This window comes from Aythya fuligula, chromosome 9 (genome assembly GCF_009819795.1).
Source record: "Aythya fuligula isolate bAytFul2 chromosome 9, bAytFul2.pri, whole genome shotgun sequence".
Classification (NCBI taxonomy): Eukaryota; Metazoa; Chordata; class Aves; order Anseriformes; family Anatidae; genus Aythya; species Aythya fuligula.
Window position 1 is genome coordinate 25,266,032 of NC_045567.1, and position 21,176 is coordinate 25,287,207.

A 21,176-nucleotide genomic window follows, 5' to 3' on the forward strand; every position below is an offset into this window, starting at 1 on the left:
TGTGGGTGCAATGGCTGTGAACTCCGGCTGTACCTTGAAGGAGGGTCAGGCTTGTGACTGCTTGAAGTAGAGCTACCACCAGAGCCTGGGGTGATTTGTGTGGTGGAGAGTGCTTTGGTGAGGCAGTGCAGACAATGTGTCAAGGGGATTAAAGAGAAAAAGGATGATGGCAGTGACGATAAAAGCCACAATCGGAGCAGGATTACGCAAGAAGCTTTTCTTTGCAGTGAAAAGAAATGTTGGGAGTGCCTGAGGCACGTGTAATGCTCCCTCAGGCTGACCCAGAAGTGCTGGAGCTAGTAAGCTATTTTAACCGGATTTCTTGATGCTTTTCAGAGTAATGGTGCAACAGAGCACCAAGTGGAATCTTTTATAAGAACAAAGCTTGAATCTCTGATAAAAGAATCCCAAATCAGGGACAAAGAAGATCCTGACAGCTTCACTGTGAGAGCACTGTTAAAGGCAACTCACGAAGGTCTAAGTGTTAACCTGAAACAGGTAGGTGGTTTTTCTCCCCCCTGCACATACTGAACGTTAGCCAAGGCCATGTGTTGCATGTTTCTTAAATGCGAAATGCAATTTCTTACTAACAGCATCTGAGAGTTGTATTCCCTCTGAAATGAAAACTTGGAATTGTTTCAGAAAAGAAAATCTCTAAGGAGAGGATTTGGATGATAAATACGAGGAGTATCTTGTTCAAACCTGTTTTATTTCCTTCTAAAAGATGGAAGCAATTAATTGAGCAAGCACTGATATTGCAAACAACTGTCAAACAATTTGGTCTGTGTCAAGGTTTTGGGGAAAATCCTCTCTCTACAGCCTGAGTCCCATCAAGGCTGGCAGTGATAACTGACAGTGTTGTCTGCTGCCTGCAATGCTGGTGGCTGCTTTGTGTAGCAGTAAAACATGGGATCGTGCTTTACTGCCCTAAGCAAGGTTCTATTTTTTCATACCCAGAAATATGACTTATATAAAGAATTGGTAAGTTTCTTTTCCCTTTTGAGACAAAACTATTATTGCAAAACAGTAAAATGTATTGGAATTTTGAGTACATCAGTAGAGTCTGTACCGTGAATCCACCACCACCATATTTCACCTCAAGCAGATGCAAAGCCTTGGTATGTTAAATAGGGAATGAACTGTTCAGAGGGATGTGCCTGCTCTAACTGGTATAAGTCTCCAAAGTCAGGTATGTGCAGTTCTGCTTTCTGCACATCTTCTCACTCTTTAGCTTTTTGTAGTTGTTGCCAACCTTTCTCCAGGGATGGACCTGTGAGACTTTTGCCTGAAGCCAGGCTTGACTACAGAAAATATGCTCAGCTCGTGCTGATGCTTGAGGTATCTGGTCAAAGCTGCATTGTGGTGAGACGAGGCTGTGAGAGCCCAAAGGACAGAGCCATCTGACCTGGGCAAAAAGGGTTATTTCCAGACTGTGGCTTCACAGTGTGAGAACAGTCAGCTTGCCTCCCCCCTTTGGCCTTCGTGAGGTCAGAGAAGTAGGAGATCAGAGGGCAACCTGCGTGTTTGTAAACATGATCAGATAAGAGCCAGTTCAATATTATTTTGAGCTAAACAAGAGCTATTCACAATGCAAAATTATGTACTAATCTCCAATAATTATCAAGGTTTTTGTTTGTTTGTTTGTTTGTTTTTTTGGGCAGTGTATACTGTAAGTTTTAATTTGAGTTGCTATTGAAACTGTCAAGGATTCGCTCTTGTCTGAAAGAGACTGTTCCTTTATCTGCTAGGGTTTGCTTCTACGCTTTATGGAGGAAAGGAGCTAGGAACAAATTTTTGGATGTAGATACAGGGATTATTGACTTTCCTGGATGTAAAGAAGCCATCTGGTTCCTTTATCGTTAGAACAGCTAGAAATAAAGTCCAACACAGTACAGTGAATAACGAGTTTGTTGGCGTTGCTGTGAAATGCTGGGGGAATATTCTTCAGCACCTTCAGGTCTTTACTTTGCTCTCTGAAAGATAAAGGGATGTGCTTTTCTGACAGAAGAAAGCTAGAAGCTGCCAGGAATTATCAAGCCAATGTCTAGGGACATGCCTATAGATGTGAAACTTGGACTTCAGGCTGCCTATGAAAAGCCCACATCTGCTAGATAGATAGATATTTTTTTCCTCTCCTTTTCTTTTGCGGCTATTTTATGTACACTTCCATTTTTGTTTGTTTATTTTCGCTGAATTGGTTTTTCTACATGGTTGGTTGCTGTCTTGAATGTTAATGTTAATTCTTTTCCTCACTGTTAGAGGATTGCTAAGCTAAAATTATGTAAAGAAATGAGAAAAGTCCTGTAATGAGGTTTTGGATTTAAATTTGTGTTCAGAGATTAGTATGTTGTGTTTAGGTTTTGATTCCCTTTTACCTTTATTCTCGTGTGCATTACAATAGTGAATCAGAGTGACATACAAAAACTTGGGGTTAAAATCACAAATCATAAAACTACGGGGTTAAAATCATGTCTTTCAGAGACTGTAGCAGACTTTTAAAGATACTTCTGAAGGTATCTAGGTGTACTCATTATTGCACTCTCTCTGCACAGAACCTGGACACAAAAGAAGGTGGAAAAAAGTCTCATAGCCGATCATTAATGGGCAACTTTGGTAAACACAAAGTAAGTAAAACAAGAGACTCATTTTGCTGGTTTATGTCTGACTTTCTAACAACACGGTATGCCTTACTGCTTCAGACAGGTATGGTGTGTGTGAAGACAACGAGGAAGAACTGCTTGGTTACACTTGATATAATTTTTACAGTTCAGAAGAAGAATATAGCTGCCAAGAGCACAGAGAGTCGTTCAAAGACACACTCTCTCAAAACCAAAAACATTTTTGCCTCACCACAAGTTTAATCTTTATTAGTGAAGAGGAATTGCTGGTTTTCTGATCAGACTTGCAGCAGCAGAGGAGCAGTGTAAACAACTGCTTCAGTTTGTTCTTGTTTTCCAGACTTCCTCCCAGCTGATGAAAAACAGCTGATGCTGTTTTTCATTTGGGGTCCAAATTTACCAGTTTCACACCCTGAGCGGAGCCATATGATGCTCTTACTGGCCTCCTGCTTGTTTTTGGGGTCTGCTGTGACTGAGCAGTGGCTCTGGTCCCACCAGTCCCGTGTTGTAAAAGTGGGCTCTTCTCTGACCTCCTCGTGGTTTGATGTGTGCTATTTATACGGCTGTGTAGCTGCTGGGTCACGTTGGCTGCCTCAGTGGGCCTGCACGGCAGCACCTGCATGGCCAGGCAGGAGCTGACGCAGTCCCCATGGGTGTGAGGTCTCCATTCACAGCCTGCATTTGAGCAGATGGCAGCCACCAAAAGAGATGTGTGCCTGTCTTTCCTCCTGGTCCCCTTGCCTGGCAGATGTGTTGCTGTCACCCGTCTCTCCCCTTCTCTCACTCCAGCAGGCCCCATGGCTGGGCCCTAACGAGGCCTGGTAGTTGTCTGCGGTCCCTTCCCGTGCTGCCCGTGGTGAAAGCTGCAGCTGAGCAGGACGCATGCTGCATAACTGGAAATCTCTGCAGCAATTCAGGAAAAACAGCAATTATGAAATACTTCATAGAATTTAATCGGCCACCACCTTATCTGATGTGAATCCAGCTAGAAGCCATCCACAGTTCTCTAAGTAGCCAATACCAGGAATGTATTTACAGTTCGATTATAAGCTTATATCTCTAATGTGGCCACATTTCTTTCAGTGGCTTTAGCTAAGTGCACGTTGCTCAGTCTGTATGTGGTGAGGTCTGCAAGTACCCGCTGTGCATGCTAATGGGGGCTTCACCTCGCACCCTGTGCTTGCTGCTGGGGAAAAAGTCAGTGGGTGAGATGTCACAGACACAACACGGATCCGCTAAAAACAGCTGGTACACTGAGGGCTGGAAAGCGTGTCAGCAATTTAATTACATTGACTAGTTATTCTAAGGGATATGGCAGCTAGGAAAGCCCATTCATTTAATCTCTCCTGGGGAAAAAAAAAAAAAGACTGTATATATTATAATTAATGATTATATTGTAGGCTGAGCCAGTAGCTTTCCCCTTCTGGTTTTACAGCTAAAGGGAGCCGGGAAGGATAGCTGCTATTGATATCTTTACAGGTGTAGAATTATCCAACTAGGGATATTGCCTTGTGATGTTTTCAGCCTGGCTCTTGTGCCAACTGTACCCATGTGTAAACTCTGAAAACTGCCAGACCGAGAGGCTGAGGCTGGTAACTCCTGCAGGTTAACTGCAGGAATCATCCCCAGTCCACACCGCTGGGTTCCAAAACTGGACTGTGCAAATGGTTTCAACTATGGTCAACTTTATTTCAGTACTAAGCACAGCAAACTAAAGCATGTACTAAATTATGAGCATTATTGGTTTATCATAGCGGGAGAAATTAATTCTGTGTTCAATTATCATCTAGCTGTATGAGCAGAAGGATAAGGAGCTTTCAGTTAGATTGTGAATTACCTCATGATGAGAAGGGAATTAAAGAAACTCTCGTTTGAACTATAGTTAGTGTTACAAAAGATGAGATGTTGAAATTGGAAACTGAAAGAGCAGATGCTTAAAAAGGTGCTTTTGAGATTTTAATCTTTTTATCATAGCTAGTTGCTCTACTGTATGCTGTAATAAATTAGAATAATTTGAATGCTCATTTGCGTAGCTCAAAGGGCAGTAGGAAAAATGTGTTTGAGAGTTTTGCCCGGAGGCTGTTTGTGTTCTCAGCTTTGTGAATGCATTTGTTACATTTCCTAAATTGCAGGGGAGGGAGAGCATAGGTTAAAGCAATGCTCTGTTCATTTAGATCCTGCTGTGTGGTGCTGTTTGTTAAATATAGTGCGGGCCCTTAGCAATGCGACAGGACCAGTGCCAGCGTACTGGAGGCAGTGGAGCAGTGCGGAGCTCTTCAAAGCTCTCCTCTCCCTGCTGCTCAGCTCCACACACAGCCTGTTTGTGGACGTGGTGGGCTGCAACAGCCTGGCAGGGCTGCAGAAACGATTCTCATCCAGTTTGGCCTTCTGTGCTGGCCAGCAGGTAGACCTGCTCCCCGCCTGGTGGCTGGGCTCTCTGGGCTCAAAGAGAGACCAGAGTACAGATGCTTTCTGTTGGCTTTCCTTCCCTGTATGCCTGGGAGCATTCGCAGTTCTGCTGAGGGCTGTCTGCTGTTGAACACCCAGGGGTCATTCCACGTCCATGCAGGACAGTGGTGTCCCTGCTGTGAACGTGTGGCAGCTCACCCACCCACCTGTCACCGGTCATGGTAATGTGAACCTACAGAATCACCCCCATGCATTGACACAGCTGTGCTTGGTTCTTTCCCACCAGAAAGCAGGGAAGGCAACATCCAAATACAGCGCATCAGACGATGAAGAAAATCAGCAAAACTCTTCTGGAAAGGAAGCAGGGCAGCTCCACAGGTGAGCTAAGAAGCACCACAACTGTATGTTCCCTTAGAGCTAGAGCACTGTTATTACTATTAATATGTATACGTCACTGCCTCAGATAAGTCTGTTTTTAAGAGCAAGGCATTTATAGCACTGCTGTCAGTGTATATTTTGCTGTGACTGCTGTAGCCTGATATTCTGAACGTGTAGGTTTTCATAGGTTGCAAGTAGCAATTACCCTTAAACTGAAAAGAATTGTGGTAGTAATACTTTTCTAATGGAAAAATGCCAATCTACATTTTTCATGCTGTAAATAGCATTCAAAGAAAACTGCTTAGGCTAAATAAGGGTACATCACAGCCCGGCCAACTTTATTACATCTGAGAATGTAAAGAAAAAGCAATCAAAAAAGCACCATCGAGAATGCATTTGCTGTCACTGAAACACTCCTCTCCAGATGCAGCTCAAAGCTGTCTGCCTTGTTTTTGTCTAGAAGAGCCATGGTGAGGCCATTTCATTATGCTGTAAATGAAAAATTCTGTGCACTGTGACCGAAGGTACAAGGGGAACAGTCATCTCGAAGATTGCTCAGAACCCTCCCAAAGGAGGCTTGCCCCTTGGGGTTCCCTGTTTACTGCATCTTTCTTTTTAGCTTGAGTTGCACAGCTGTTTCTCATTACTGATGGAAAAACATAAAGGGGATTCAAATATGCTTTAAATATTGAAAAATTCCTGCTTTGTTTTATATATTACATATTATTCAGCAGACTGGCTCGTCGAAGAAAAACTGTGAAGCTGTGCCGAGCTCTGTCTGACCTGGTGGTGTACACAAACTCCGTGGCAGCCCAGGATATAGTAGATGACGGTAAGGATGCTGGTGCAAGACTTAAACGTGCATTTCTCTTCTCTGTTTTGATAGGAAGTGTATCTGATCACAGGGTTTCCCTCGTATTTCAAAGATATTTTAAAAGCAGAGTAAAGCACCACCCCTCCCTTCCATAGGAAATATCCCCTTTTCCCTTGGATTCCTATAGTATTCATGTTACAGTAGCAATATTAAAAAATAGTTGGTTTTTTTTTTTTTTAATTATTATTTCAGGAGAATGCTTTCCTGGTTTACAGTTTTATTGGAAGTCTTGTCATCGTTTAATATTATCAATTTTAAATAGTATCTAGTAACACAATAAGGTTGAATTGTGATAAATAAACACAATCCCTGCTGATGGGCACATCTTCTCCCTGCTTGTAAGCTCCTCAGAAGGATGGTTTTGATTATGCTTCCATTTATGGATTTCTCTGTAGGTTGTTCATAGCAGTTGTATCCAGGGTTGTGCAGGAGAAATGACCCCAGCAATTAGCATGAGCACTTGTTTGGCTTTCATTGAAAGTCTTGAAACTTGTGGGTAGAACAGAAAATGCTTCTATAAGGGAAAACTGCTACGCTTCGGTTACACAACATATGGTTTGAGTGTGACAAGATAATCTATCGGTGTAAATTTGGGCTAAAACTAATGCTCCCCTTGGTTAATACCAACATAGCTGAGGTCTGAGTTCAGGCCTTCCTCCCCCAGGATTGCTTTGTTACTTCTTTGTTGATTAACAATGCACACAGGATCAACAGGGAACGTGCTGTCGTTCAGTGAAACAAGAGCCCACCAAGCGGTGCAGCAGAAGGCCGAACAGTTCATGCTTTACAACCAGAAGCAGCTTACGAGGGTCTACCCATCGGCATACCGGATCGACTCCAGCAACTTTAACCCCTTACCTTATTGGAATGTTGGTTGCCAGTTAGGTAGGTGCAGCACAATGATCTTATTTCTCACTTCTTGTATTTGTGCTAAGTAAATATTATCTTTATAAGTGACACCTGAGTCTTCTCATTCAACAGTGGCACTAAACTACCAGTCTGAAGGACGTGTGATGCAATTAAATGAAGCAAAATTTAGGGTAAACGGCAACTGTGGTTATGTCCTCAAACCTCAGCAGATGTGCAAAGGTAATGTCCCACTATACATTTATTACTGTAAGTGTCAAGCCTTTCAAAAAAAAAAAACATTTTCCAAAAATGTTATTTTGGAGAAGTTGCTAAGATGCAAGAAAGACAAATAAGAATGTATGTAGAATCTCTTTCACATTTCCATATATCCGATAGCTTGTTTTGCTTCAGAATTCACATATTGTCTTTAAAAAATGGTGTTTACCTCTCAGACTGCATAAGTACCAGTATGCAATTCCTTGCAGTTATTATAGACATATATCCAGGGCTCCATCTTAGTAAGTGTTTAAAAAGCAAAAAAAAGAAAAGGAGGTCCTAGGACAGCCAAACAAGAAGAGCAAAGTATGTAGTGGCCCAGAACCACGTACCCAGGACTTGCTCCAGCTGTCAAGCAATTCAGTGCAATTAGCTTGTTCTCTTTAAAAGGAATTGGCTCAGTCCTGAAAATGCTGTTATAACAGAAGCAAATGGCTCTCAGCATTATGCAGTACCAATCCTTCCACATTTGGAGGATTTTGGATCTGATTGTGTCCCTATAAGTATAGGCAATTTTCTTAATACGGCCATAAGAAGCAGTGGAAGGTTTTCCAGAAGTGGCAGAGGCAGTTTGGGAATTTGAAGCAGGCACAGTTGCTGAGTAACTCAGTCCTAGCTGCTTATTTTTCTTAACATCCATGCAGGTGTGCAAGAAACACAATCAGAGCAGAGATCTAGGATATAACTATTTGTTTTTTTGAAGCTGTTATGCTATAGAAGACAGTTTTTTTTCCAAATGAGTGTAAATCTTGCAAAACCCTCCTCTCGGTGGGGGTAGTCTTTCTGTCTTGTAATTGTGTAAAGAAAGGCTGCTAAGCTCAGAAAGGGTAGGAAAAAAAGTTTTAAAATTCATTAACAGCTGCTCCATACTCTGAAAGTTAGTATAATGCCTGAATTTTGGCTCTGTGTGTGCATCCTGGGGGGACGGTATTTATTCAGTGCATTTTTTCCTTACCCTTGCTCTCCCTCCTTGCCAACTTTTAGGCACATTCAACCCCTACTCTGCCGATCCACTTCCTGCCAGTCCCAAAAAGCAGCTCATTCTGAAAATAATCAGTGGACAGCAGCTGCCTAAGCCTCCTGACTCAATGTTGGGTGACAGAGGAGAGGTAAACTACACTGATACCAACAAATGCTTTTATCCTAGAATCCTAGAGAGACATGGCAGCATTTGACTCAACAAAATTTTCACCTAATTTACCAATAATTTCACCAATAATTTACCAATAATTTCAGAAGCTGTCAAGCTTTTGGCCACCAATACTACCTTTTCCCACAGAGTCTGTATCCTACGTGATCTTTATGAACTAATTTGTTTCATATTTTCAGCATGACCTCACTTTTTTTGAAAATAACTCATAACTGGCCTTAGTTCTTGAGACTATAAACCATACATGACTGTGGTTCATAAAGCTATTTTGCATGATCGTACCACTTGAAAATTCACACGATGAAAAGTTTTTGAATTCTTATATGAACTGAAATCAGTTCTCTGCATGAGATTCCTTGAGAATTGACATTGACTGGTATCATTGGCTTGCTTTTAAAATACTGTTGTTTCCAAAAAAAACAGATAATAGATCCCTTTGTCGAGGTGGAAATAATTGGATTACCTGTTGACTGCTGTAAAGATCAGACCAGGGTGGTTGATGACAATGGTAAGATAATCTAGCTGATTTCCTTTTCTTGGAGTTAAATATTAACTAATTATAAATGATTCAGTACCTGTTATTACTATCTAAATTACAAAGCTTTTACCTGATGAAATCAAATGATTGTCTTTTAAATTAATTCTGCTTTCTAAGTAGAATTTCTGGTGTAGGGAGACAGGCAAGAGACAGGTAAAGGAAGAGAACTGTTCACCGCAATATCTATCTACTGGATTGTTCTTAAATCTCCTTTAAGCAAAAATTTCGGGTATATTTTAAAATGTATAAAATACATGTTTAATTTCAAATGAAATGAATGCTTACCACAGTTCTGCAAAACAGCAGCCTGCCTTGCTATCCCTGCCAGCTACCCAACCAGAACCACTTTGTTTGTAAAAGCTGTTTAGGAGACAGATCTGTTTACAATTATTATGAGAGAGATTATGAGAAATCCTAGATCTAGACAAGCAGTAAATAATGAATATTCTTTTTTTTTTTTTATATTTGGTCTACTTGTTTCTAATGCTTCTTGCAATGCATCTTGAAAATTAAGGCTAGCACTTGCTATGGCTTTGTTTCACCTCATTTCTCCTCTGTTTGTTTTACAGGGTTTAATCCTGTTTGGGAGGAAACACTCACTTTTACCATTCACATGCCTGAAATAGCTTTGGTTCGATTTCTCGTTTGGGACCATGACCCTATTGGGCGAGACTTTGTGGGACAAAGAACCGTGGCCTTTAGCAGCCTTGTGCCTGGTGAGTCTCATGTGTTTTCCTCAAGTTAGAGATCTAACTGAAGATCAAAGGCCTTTGAATTTAAAGCTTAAGGCAAGGTCTCAGCATAGGATATAAGCCTGTTGCTCTGAGACTTCATGTGTGATCTTGGACAGTTCTGTTATGTGAGGGTAGTGTACTCACTTTAAGGAGTTTGGATGGCTGCACTTTTGGAAATTTCTGCTGTTGTCTCTAACTTTGGGGCAATTTGTACTGGGTGGCTTGGAAATCTCATGAAGACATAATAGGGTTTATTTAAGACAGCAGGTATATGTATCTTTCATTTTTATAACACCCATTGCCGGGTATATAATGCATACTGCTGAGTGTAATAATGCACTGTTATTACTTTACTAGGTTATCGCCACGTGTATTTAGAAGGACTGACAGAAGCATCCATATTTGTTCATATAACCATTAATGAAATCTATGGGAAGGTAGGTGTGTTTGGAAATGTCCATATTCTTACGGTTGTTTTGTTTTAATTCTTCAGATAAAAATGGGTTTAAATACACCAGAGAACCTCACAGGATTTGTGCTTTTTCTAAATATTTCTTATGGTTTGGGCGTTGTGGCATTCTGTACAGTGGATTAGTAGAGCCTAGCCCACTCTGCCACTGACCAGTAATAAAATTTAAAGAAGTTATTTGGGTCATACAGCCATGGAAAAGCATAATGTCAGCTTTTCCATTGTCCTTGAATTGATGTCTTCATTCATACTGTTACCTATAGAGATATCTACCTACACTGCTAAGCATCGCCATGTTCAAGGAAGCAAACTACAACTCCTTGTTCCTAGTGTTTTCTCTGAGGAGCACTGAGCCAGGGCACCCACTCACAGCACACCTGTGTCCAGGAAAACCCTCGGCTCTCTCCAGCTGAGATATGGCAATAACAGTGCAGAGATGCTGCTGTCAGAGCACTCTGGGAGCAGGAGGATGTAGCTCATAATCTGGGTGTTTTTTTTTAATTGCAGGCTGTAAGCAAGGAAAGTGTAACATGCTGTTACTCTAGTCTTACTATGCATGTATTACAAATGTTCTTACTGTTACCACCTAATCATTATTTCACATCTAGATCCAGTGAGTACATTTTTTAAAATCAATATTACTTCAGAAGTAAATGTTGAGGGCACTGCACTAGAACATGGTGTTCGGTAAGCTGGTTGCTGAGTGCTTATCTTATGGGGGTGATATTTACAGTTGATGTACTATTTACCTTGTTTGTTTGCGTCATGGTCTTGAAAACGTTAGCCAAACATATCTGCATTTTTTGCCTTTCAGTGGAGCCCTTTAATCCTCAATCCCAGTTACACAATATTGCACTTTCTAGGAGCCACAAAGGTAGACTTCATTAGCATGCACTTTGCACTTGCTGGGCACAGATTTTCGAATGGTTCCTAATCGCATGATCTGTAACTACCAAGCTACATCATTCTTCATTCAGACTCTGAAACATTTGAGTTTTGCTTTGATGAATCCCGTGCATAGAACTCCAAATTAATGTCTAGCCTGTCACTGCAGTACATTTCTTACAGTCTTGTCACCTCTGATTAGGAGATTTGGAGCAAACCTCTCTTGTAATTGTGGCAGGCTGCCATCCTAATGAGGAGAAATACAGACATGCATGAATTCATGGAGACCTTTGCTGATAGTTCCTCGGTCAGAGTAGATGTGTATTGCTTGGTGTGAATTTTTGCTTTGCTGCATTTTAACTTTGTATTCATCATTCATAAATGCTTAGAAAGCAACTGTTTTCGCTGCACGCTTCTGTAGCAGTCTGAACTCACTTGGAAACCTGGTCATTCTTGTCTTTTCAGAACAAGCAGCTGATAGGACTCAGAGGGTTGTTTAACAAGAACCCTAAGCACAACGCTGCTGAAACCAGCGGTCACTATGTACGGAAGCGATCTATTGGTGACCGGATTCTCCGGCGCACAGCTAGTGCACCTGCAAAAGGCAGAAAGAAGAGTAAAATGGGCTTTCTGGAGGCTACAGAAATTAAAGACAGTACCTCTGAACCAGCAGACCTGAAAGACAAAGAAGGAGTCGTACGGCGTACGAGCCGGAGTTTGCAAGCACGTCCTGCTTCTATGCCAGTGGACAAATACCTTCTGGTAGGACTGCCGTGCCCGGACAGTGAAACTGCTCAAGATGCCAAAGGAAAAGAAAACACATCTGGTAAGAAACTTAACAAATTACTTTTGGTGTACTAAGTTTAAATAGTCTGTTAAAAGGCTGGGTTCTAGCCATTCCTATGCAAGTTGTTCTGTTCAACTCAAATGAGTTACTGGGTGAAATGACACGTGCTCGAGACCCTAGTATTTTTAACAGCTCTCATACATTTTTAATCTCCTCAGACTCTCTGATAAGCAAAACCCCTTCATTTGGGATGACAGTGGAAAACTGTCTCCAAACTAGGCAAATAAATTACAGTGGGTTCTGGAAGTGGTCTTAAAAGGATGTTTTCCAAATTTCTCTTTGTAAGAAAGAAAAATTGGTTCTTTCTTTAAGAACACATTCAATTAATCTTCATCGATTTCTGGTTTGCTACGGTCCATTTCCTTACAAAAACAGAGCTGCTGGCATGGTGTTTCTCCCCCTTTTCAAGGAGGAAGAAGTTAATGCAACATATGTTTTTGGATACAGTGTACGTAAAGACCAATGCAGACTTTCAAATAGATGCAAAAGGGGTGACAGGAGTGCAGACTGTATCCAACAGTCTCGATACTGTCCTTCTGAAGTAACCAAATTAAGTAACCAAAGTTATGTGGAAAGCATACAAGGATAAAATCTCGGTCTTACATTGTTGATACATAACAGAAATCTTAAAATAGTTTTTTTCTAAGTGTTTTCAGCAACATTAGTCTGGGCTTTGAAATCCAGTACTTTGAAGTCATTCCCCTGACTACAGCAAAGTTAGCATGTTCAACGACATGCCTGATAGTTGATTTACTGGAATATTTAAATAAGTCCAGAAAGCTTTGAATGCAGTGGCTGTAATTCATTAGGCCTGCGGTCTTCACCCTTAGCTTGTACCTAGTCTAGGACATCTGCTTTTTGGGGATTGCTTTTTGTTTGTTTGGAAAGAGTGCGTGCACTCATGCACGCCATCCCTGTGGGGCTGCAGGGCTGTCCAGGTGCTCTGGTTCTGGTTGCTCCTGGCAGCTCAGCGCTTTTGGATTTGGTCACTGCAGGGCTGTGTCTGCTGGCACTGAGCAGCCAGAAGTGCTGTCTGCCTGCCTTGGTGAGAGAAGGAGAGCACACGGGGAACCTGTCCTGGGTGGTGAGTGGCAGAAGTGCTGCTCTGCCCCCGGTGTTCTCAGCTGCAGCTTCTGCCAGCCCGGGAGTTCCTCTAGAAAAGGATAATTACTGGGCACAGATGGAAGGTGTTGTGAAGCCACATCTGTTCTGCTTGCCTGTGTTTGTGGCTTTGAATGAACGTATAATCTGGACATCACCTTATAAAAGAAGCTACTTAAGAGAAAGAGGCAGCAAAATTAAACCATTTTTTTTTTCAACTAACCTGAGAAGAGACTGCAGACAGGAAAAAGGACAGTCCTAGTAAAGGAGGTCAACTCTGGAAGTGCTGCATTTAAAATGGAATGATTTTCTCTGGATAACAATGCAAAGCTAATACAGCTCAGCCATTCTTATCAATGGATGCAATAATTTCTTACAGAGATTTCTTCCTAAAGATGCTTTAGATGAAGACAGAAAATCAATTTAGAAGAAACTTACACACTTACTTTTTTATAAGCTGTGGGTGTTCACTTATAGTAAAATAACCTCTGGAGAAAGCACAGGCCCTGGTGAGATGACCTAGGAAGCTGCCTCAGGGAGTAAATCCTGCAATTCTAGGTCTGAGGGGACTAGATCCTGTCTATTTGAGTGCCCATAGGGCTTGCTCTGTAACCCCTACAGAGGACTGGCCACCTTAGACATAAAGAAATGAGACCTGAAGAAGAAGAAATTCTAGCTGGAGCCCTCTGCTGTACCCAAAGGACCTTCCTGCTTCTCTGTACTGAAGGGCATGGCCCTCTCTGGTGGAAGCACTTATATTCAGTCGTGGTTTAGAAAAAATGTGACAGCCTCACACGCATGCAGGACTTCAGCCCAAATATTTCAGACTGGGGGTGGCTTCACCCTCACAGAGGTACTAGTCAAATGCAGTGTTCGTTGTTGCAGGAATCAGTACAGAAAGGAGAGGGCTGGCTGTCCAACAGCGATCTTTCTTGCCAAAATACCGTAGCTAAACATATCCATCCTGCTTGGATGTATGCCAGGTAGGCTGGGTGCTGTCCATTTCCTCCTCTGTCCTTTGTAGGAAAAAACCACCACCACCACCAGCCTACAAATCAAAGAATTTTACATCTCTTCCATCCTAGGCACACTGTGGAAAGCTTGAGGGACTTTTCAAATTCTGGAGATTGTTCTTTAATGCCAGGCTCATTAAAAATCCCTCTTACTGTAGCAAGGGGTTTTCAGGCACTGTTAACAAATGCTCCTAGGGTACCTCATTGCTAGTGAACGTAAGAAAGAGCAGATATTATACCAGGTTTTCTTCTGTATTCCCTGCTTAATTAAAAGCTCCATAACTAGGAGTAAGCCTGGAGATGGGATTTGGCTTGTAAACACAAGTAAGATCTTGGTGGAAAAAATATCGACTGTGTATTTTGCATGAAATTCAAATCTTGCTCTCTTATGAATGCCGCATGCTGGTAGAAGATCAAAAATTAAATTCTTGGATTGAAATCTCTTAAAGTAACTAAATGTAAAGAACATTGTGTGGAGTCCCTCTACTTGATGCTTTTACTCAGAGCTCTTTTAAGCATGCATCTTGTTTCAAAGTGTAATGTTTTTTAACAGAGCTGTTTTGTTCTGTCTTTATTGCCATGCTTCTTTATAGTACAAATCTGAATAGGAACACAGCTGAAGGTAATACCATGTGCAAGCTATGATATGGTACCTCATTGACATTATTTGCAACAAATATTACATCACGTGCTTGATGTAATAGACATCCCAAGGAAGCTTCAGTGAAGTGCCTGCAGTTGTATTTTTCCATTTCTTCATATCACACAGATAATTTGGGCCAAGCCCACACAAATCCATAACTGAATTCTGTCACAACTGTACCTAAGTTTGCATTTTCCATTTGTCTGTCTAAGGACAAACTAGTTGTCAATAACCAGAATGCAAATTTTGTATGCAGCTAACATCTTTCTTATTTAATTTAGCCAACAGTGATGGCAATAAAAATGAGAAGGAAATGAACTTGAAAGAATCTGTTTTCATCTGTTCTGAGAAAACAGCAAATATTTCAAATTCGGCGTTTCCCTTTGACAAGGAGAAGGCCCAGAAGGAAACGACAGCCGATTCTTCCTTAGTACCACCCCTCCAGGAACAACATGAAAATTTAGTTTTTGCAAGTGGTGTAGCTGAAACAAATCACCTCAGAGGCTATCAAGAAAATCATCTTCCTGGTGAAACTGTCCCTCCAGTGCAGGCCTCTCATTCTGAGCCTGTCACAGAAAAAATAGAAGACAAAAGCTGCGCAGACAACAAAAAGGAAGATGACACAAAAGAGACTGAGGAGGAGGAAACTCATGTGGGGACTGCGCTTTCTGAAGAAGCAGAGGAGATGGAAAATCTCAAACATGACATCAAGAAAAGCACTACAGGTCTGTCTGTGACGGACACTTCCTCTGCTGCCCGCTCTGATGCTCCTGACTTCCATTCCACTTCAGCCATGCAAGACAGTGACATTTCTCGCCTCATAGAGGAGGTTTCTTTGGTGAGTGAGGGTGAGCTGGACAGTGCTGTGTCTGCTCTTATCAGGCAGCTGGATGTCACAGACGGCCACACCAATCTCACGGTGCTCTCAGGCCTCCCTGGCGCTGGCAGCCAGACCTTCAGCGCCATGCCTGCGCGCCCCTGCATGCTTACTGCAGAACTTAGCACTCCCTGTAAGAATGACTTTATTACCTCAAAATCCATCAAATCCCCGTTGTTCTCAACTCCAGATCCAGCCCTGTTCTCCAGCCCCGACACCGCAGAGTATTCTGTGTATGCAATTATCCACGAAACGTCTCTTACGCCGCCTTCTGAATATAAGACACACGGTGGATTAGTTTGCAAGAAAAAGTCAAGCAGTGTAGAAAATAACTTGCCTAGCACTCTTTGTTCTTCACCGGTCTCTTTGCCAAGTGCAAATCCCAAAAGGAAATGTGGAATGAGCTGGGAAGCCACCAAGTCTGCCAGCTCTCTTGCTTCCAGTAGCCTCATCTTCGAGGAGACGCTTGTTGACCCTCCCACGGGGGAGAATTCAGAAAGCAGCAGTCTTGTAGAAATCGATGGGGATTCGCAGGATCTCTTGGTAACTGCACGCGAGTACAAACGGGAAGACATGAGCCAGCTGGCCTCCCCTTTAAAACTGAGGCAGGAGCAGGACAGCAGGCGCTGCGGTGAGAGGACCTTTGGGAACTGCGCAGCTGTCGAGCTCTGTGCTGCTGCCCTGGACTGCTCAGACAGCTTCAGGACTGCAGGGCGTAAACTCCCTTTCCCAGTCTGTGAAAACGTTGATTTTCTACATCACCATCATCATGCAGATAAACAGAAAGATGCGATGTGCACCTCCAAGGGATCCCAACTCAACGTACACTCATCGGTGCTCAAAAGTTCTTTGGCTTTCCCTCCCTCTTCAGCCATCAAACAGACCAGCCCTTGCAAGTCCAAGAGTCTCGGTGACCTGACGTCGGAGGACATTTCCTGCAATTTCGAAAGTAAGTATCAGTACATCAGCAGGAGCTTCATCACGTCCGGCATGAGAGACAAGAAGCTCGCTGCTATGAAGACCATGAGACCCCATTCCACTGATGCTCTGACAGAACAGCTGAGAAAGCTGGTGTCCCTGGACCAGGAGGACAGCCACCAGATGCTGTATTCCAGGCAGATCGAGGACGACTGCCCAAAGGCCCTGGTCAGAAAGCTGTCATCCAGGAGCCAGAGCAGAGTGCGGAACATCGCCAGCCGCGCCAAGGAGAGGCAGGAAGCCGCCACCAAGCAAAGGTCCTCGCACACCAGCAGCATAGCAGGGGTCGTGCTTCGGAACAAGCCTTCGGCATCTCCTCACGTGATCAACAGGCATTCGACGGGCTCGTACATAGCCAGGTACCTGAGCAGCTTCCCCGGGGAGGACGTGGAGGGCCGAGGAATACCGGAGGGCGCCTGCGCTGCGCTGCACTACGGCTGCAGCGACCAGTTGTGTGCACGCAATTCCGTCCTGCAGCTGGAACCCAACAGTGATGATAAGCCAGAAATTTATTTCCTGCTGAGGCTGTAGATTGTATAAATGTACATCTTCAATGTTTACAAACTATTTCAATGAAATGAAGGATTTTTAGCAAGAAATACTGTTTTGGGGGTTGTTTAAATTATTTAGAAATGCAATTTCATGCTAGTGATTCAGCTGTGATTTAATGTTCCCTTTCCTGTCAACACTTATGTAAATAGAAACTGTGCTCTGTCCTTATGTATGTATTACTTTAATTTAGAAATGATAAAAGAAAGTAGTCTGAGGACTATTTGCATGCAATAAACATCTGTATTTGTAATGCACGGCATTAACAGATGAGCACATCTGTGCTCAACAGCATAACATTGCAGTGAATTCAAGAGTATTCCTCTGTTTTCCTGAAGTCCTACTGTTTGGGAAAAAAAAAAAAAAAACAAACTGTGATTCCTTTTGGCCTTTCATGCAATTTCTACAAGTGTAGTGCTTTCTGTTCTTGGTAATTTCCTTGGGGTTCAGTTTCTGAACTAGGACTCAGACCCTTGCTTAGCACCATTGTTTTCACTCCACCTGTACTCAGTTAACGTTAATTTTCCATGTTTCCATGTGAGTGATGCCTAGGTTTGTCTCCTGCCCACTCTGAAGTATAGCAGCAGTTGTAATCTATTTTTGTCGATGTGTGGAATGCTTATTTCAGGCCGGAGTGGAATGTGGGAGTAATCCAGCCTTTATCAACTGAAAACATTTAATTTCTGCATATTTTGTTATGTACTTTTGCTATGGGTTGTTTGTAGCTTCAGTATGGTAGCAGATCTGTTTTCTGTATATTTGTAATTTTATTGTTAAATTGGTGACAGTCAGTGGAATATTTAAAGCTGACGTGGTGTAGAGTAATTATTTTGACTGTCCTTCACCTTTTTCTATGAACACTGAAAGTGAATTAAGTGAGTAATCTCAAACACCTGAAGCTTCCCTGCAGGGAGCAACATAGCTTTATTTTGGTTTAAAGATATTCTTTGTCTTCACTGTAAGTTTTTTTCTTATATGTAAAAGATGTACCTCTTACCTCTTTCTTTTTGTAATGCAGAGTATTATTCTTGAGAACATCATTAAAATAGATTTTTAAACACCTGGTTACATGTTTACTGAAACCATAGCAAATGCAATTGTGGTTAAAATAACAGTAGTCATTGCACACGTCTGTCTTGCCGTGAGCTTGCAATAAATTTTCAGAAAGGGAGAAATTCCATGATTTCAAGTGAAGGTGATGTTTCTGGGCTAGAAACTTGCAGCTGAGCTCCTCTCTTCTCCCGATAGGAAGCCAAGTTTACTGAGAATGTCTAATTCCCAATAGGAATAAGCAGGTCGTTCGTTTTTGTTTGTTTGTTTAATTCTTTCTTTAGAGGATGGATTTAGTTTTGTAATTATAATTTGCACTTTTTTTCCTTCTGGGCTTCATTGAGATGCATATTTTTCCTTGCCCTCATCTTACCTTGCTGTCCAGGTCAGAAATGTGCTCTGTTTATTATTTAGCATTCCTTAAATTCCTGCGTAGTCTTCAAATCCTGGTCATTACCAATTTAACATTTTTTTTCACATACAGCACAGGGCCAGGGTTAAGTCTTACAGGACTCCCATGCCCCTGCCTATGCTCACCACCGGCTCGCTGTCTGCAGCTCTGTTTGGAGACTCTGCTCTTAACCAGCTTTGTGCCCTTCCAGCAGGTGTCACAATGATCCTGAATCATTCAAATCCTAATGAAGATATCACAAAGCATCTGACTAAATGCTTTATGGAAGACTACACACAAATCATTCTCACTCTTACTGTGGGCACCAAACTTTCATAATCTTGTGTTAAAAAAATGAAAGCAACAACCAGAGGTTCTCCAGATGTATGCCAGGATGGGGGTTGGTTCCTTGAGTACTTATCAAATCCATTCAAAAAAAAAAAAGGCTGTTCAGAAGGCTACCTCTGGAGATGGAGGTTTGATTCAAAGCATACTTGAGGTTTCCTGTACTTTGCCATATCTGATCTTCAAGTAGAGGCAATGCTGAGTAAAGAAGGTGGTGATTAATACCCTCGTACTTATTTTGTCTTGGGAATCTAGTATTAAATATTTAAAATATACGCCTAGTCTTGGAGGTGAAGGGTGCATGTGCTGCTTGGAATGCATTTAAATAAGCAGTAGCTGTACTGACCTGCACACCTCTTTGTTTTCCTGCAGCTTGAGTGCGAACAGCACCTGCATAAAATGAGGCTTCCTCATTAATCAGCTGCATTCCTAATCCTGGAAGGATTTCTGCTTCCAGCTGTTGGTCTGTGGGCAAAGGCTGGGCCCACCTGGATGCGTGCAGCCCTTTGGGGGCGGCTCTGCCATCGTGGGGTGCGTGGGGTGCCTGTTCTCACTGCCCTGCCACCAGCTCTCCCGAGCCCAGGGGAGCACGGAGGTGGCCACGGGGCTGGCTCCGTCCTGCACACGTTCAGGCAGTGTGAGCAGGGGGAAGCTGAAGGGATGGCACACTGATGGAGAAACGTGGTGCCTCCACAAAGTCTCTGCTCCTCTCCAGAGAGCTTGTGCTCAGCTAGGAAGTGTGAGCCGAACACAGGGAGTCTGCTGAAAAAATAAAGAACAAAATAGTTTGGGATAAGGCTACCAGTGTCCTCTGAGGGCTAATGGGGACAAAGATGGTAATATCCCAGGGTCCTGTAAGTAAAGCCAGGAGAAGAAAAGTTAAAATTGCATTGATTCACCAGGTACTCCTGTTGTGGAACCACATGAGACCTTTCTGTTGCAGCGGGATCCTTTACAGCCACAGCAGCGTGAGGCAAAGGTCGCAGAGGAATTTTCTGCATTTCTATGATGCCAGTATATGCTTTCGTAAGATGAAACAAGATTTACTCATTAATCTTGTTTTTAATGTGAAAAAGGAATCCTCAGCAGTCTCCTTTGCCTTTGGTCTCCATGTGCAGCCTCTGTGCCAAGCGCAATATTGAGCCAGCTTTCCAGCAGGGGGACTGCTAGACTTGACAGCAGGAGCAAAGGGAAAAGGCCTGATGCACACGTCTGGTAAATCGTCCCTTTTATTTCTGTGCTGAAAAGTGTTTTTTAAACTTGGAAGATGTGAGTGTGTGTTTCTTTTGCCAGCAATTCAAGTTCATGCATTATTGGGCCAGTGGGATGCGAGCCCTTCTGTGCTGTAGGTCTTTGGTAGGCATCATGCAGAAGGAAACAGCCCCGAGGCTGTTCCTTCTGCAGAACCCAGGACGGGTCCTGCTCCAGGTGTTGCTAATGGTGGAGAGGGAGGATGATGCAAGCTTGGTGCTGAAGTCCAGTGAGTGCTGGGCTGGTTCTTATCAAAGCAGGCTACACAGGAAGCTAATGCTTGAAGGAGGGGTTTGCAAGAGGAAAGTTCATCCCCATGAAGTAAGCAGGAAGGATGCAACGATGGGATTGCAAAACCAGTTGGGATGCTACAGACTAATTGCCTCGCCAGGGACTTGTAACTAGGTGGCATTTTTGGATGAATCTCTGCTTGTTGGGTGATCTTCAGCCGCCTCAGATCTAGAAACCCCGAAGGCAGGAGCAGATGTCCCTCTGCTGGAGCAGGACACCGGCCTCAGGGGGGCTGATCCGGCTCTGCCCTGCAGTGCCAGCTTGGGCTGCACTTGCCCACTTTCGCTGTGAGGTCTCAGACACGGGTCCCGTGCCCTAGGGTTTTGTCATTTCCAGAGGCAGAGCAGTGTGGCGAGGCTTGGGAGAGCTCATCTGTATTTCCTATACTCGCTGGGTGCTGACAGATGGAAATTTGCTTCATGCCTGTTGTTTTTAAGATCCACATTGGTTTGGAGCAAAAGGTCTCTGTCATGCCAGGAGTACAGCAGGCTGGTACTTAGGCATAGAAAAATAATCCTAACAGGAAGCACGCCTGACATTTTTTATCACTTTACATTGACCTAAGCAGGATTACTCGATGTATAAGTCTATTAAAGCCTTTATGGCTTTTTCTCAACCTGAATTATCCTGTTAGAGCTGGACGTGAGGCTCTGAGGCAGG

At 42.9% G+C, this 21,176-nt stretch overlaps 1 protein-coding gene across 3 annotated transcripts in view; it reads left to right on the forward strand.

Moving 5' to 3' along the window:
* The window catches only part of PLCH1 (phospholipase C eta 1), a 56,994-nt gene extending 38,756 nt beyond the window's left edge, over positions 1–18,238 (forward strand). Inside the window, exons 11-23 of one of the 3 annotated variants that reach the window (XM_032193672.1) lie at positions 337–498; positions 2,553–2,624; positions 5,314–5,405; positions 6,137–6,237; positions 6,985–7,164; positions 7,261–7,368; positions 8,389–8,513; positions 8,978–9,062; positions 9,662–9,808; positions 10,184–10,263; positions 11,110–11,169; positions 11,646–12,006; positions 15,066–18,238. In XM_032193672.1, the coding sequence (XP_032049563.1) occupies positions 337–498; positions 2,553–2,624; positions 5,314–5,405; positions 6,137–6,237; positions 6,985–7,164; positions 7,261–7,368; positions 8,389–8,513; positions 8,978–9,062; positions 9,662–9,808; positions 10,184–10,263; positions 11,110–11,169; positions 11,646–12,006; positions 15,066–17,170 (3,678 nt within the window). In that variant the 3' untranslated portion in view covers positions 17,171–18,238. The remainder of the gene's footprint in view (positions 1–336; positions 499–2,552; positions 2,625–5,313; positions 5,406–6,136; positions 6,238–6,984; positions 7,165–7,260; positions 7,369–8,388; positions 8,514–8,977; positions 9,063–9,661; positions 9,809–10,183; positions 10,264–11,109; positions 11,170–11,645; positions 12,007–15,065) is intronic. The other 2 variants (XM_032193673.1, XM_032193674.1) reach the window with 2 other exon arrangements.
* Positions 18,239–21,176: the final 2,938 nt, after the last annotated feature.